Raw genomic sequence first — 1,174 nt, 5'->3', positions numbered from 1 at the left:
AGAGTTGCGCTATGAAATATGCCGTGTATATGTTACTTTGAATTCCAGCGCCGTCGCCGGCAAGATACGCCGTAGTACAATCACTATCGTAGGAGCTCGCGGTGAGACTATCAATTCCCTCGGCGCGACCGGTATAACTCCAATTCCGCCAAATTATCAGATTCAATTCTGCTGTAAGCAATACCGAGGGGCAGATATGCCAACTCCGGCGTTGGATTGATGTGAGTTCTTAATGACAAACTGTCAATGAATACACACTAGAGAGCATAATACAGCGCGTTGGAAACCAAAAATGGCATAGCTGCCCCTAAACGGAATTGGTCGCATTTATAGCCAACTTGGCCACACGATGAAATATCTTTGGATGGGATAGCCGACAATCTTACCACTGTCATAGGAGGCTTCCCCAAGTGTTAGAGTCGAGTCTACTATCTTATACGTCTACGTACAGTGGATAACCATGGCAAGCATAGTCAGTATTAAAAGTTCTGGATCATGGCGTCTTTCATACTCAGTAGTTCACTCAATTCCGAGTTAATAGCTTGCATCACAATCGAATCTCTAGCATTATACTGCATAATGCTTCTCGCTCTTTCGTGAGACTACCAAGTATCGATGCTTGCTACATATTTGTTAGCTCACTCTCTAATCATGAATCTGGACTTAAACTCTTATTAGGACTAATAATATTACCACAGTCAAAGAGACTCTATTAACTAACACAGCAAAAATGCCATTCTAACAACTTATCCGATGACATAAAGTTACGAGTAGATCACAAGGAACCACTTGAAACAACCCCGTAGAAAGGAACGATAGCTTTTGTCGACCGTTAACGGGTTCATAGAATAATAACACGTAGACTGTCTCGACGGGCAGTTTATATTAAACATTTTTGAAGGGAAGGTAGACTTTCCCTTTAGGAGAAAATTCTTAGAAACATGTTATAGTAGCAAACCATCCGTACTAATAAGATACTCCTTCCGACCGAGCAGCATTTTCGACATCCACCTTAACGGAAGCGTCGACATTTTTAGATCTGCTCCCATATCTCCTACTGAAGTACGCCTGGATCTCTTCGAATGTCTTACCCTTTGTCTCTGGGACAATCAACAGAACAAAGATAACCATAGCCAAACAGACCACGGCAAAACTCCAGAACACACCCTGGTAT

General features: G+C 42.3%; 1 protein-coding gene across 1 annotated transcript in view; it reads right to left on the bottom strand.

Moving 5' to 3' along the window:
* Positions 1–966: 966 nt before the first annotated feature.
* Positions 967–1,174, bottom strand: part of Pmar_PMAR001321 (hypothetical protein) — a gene marked incomplete at both ends in the record, with an annotated part of 995 nt that continues 787 nt past the window's right edge. The window contains one exon of the mRNA XM_002778466.1: positions 967–1,174. Within this exon, the coding sequence (XP_002778512.1) occupies positions 967–1,174 (208 nt within the window).

The sequence above is a fragment of the Perkinsus marinus genome (genome assembly GCF_000006405.1).
Source record: "Perkinsus marinus ATCC 50983 genomic scaffold scf_1104296949360, whole genome shotgun sequence".
Lineage (NCBI taxonomy): Eukaryota > Perkinsozoa > Perkinsida > Perkinsidae > Perkinsus > Perkinsus marinus.
The sequence above is the reverse complement of the archived record's forward strand: the minus strand, read 5'-3'. Positions and strand labels throughout refer to the sequence as shown.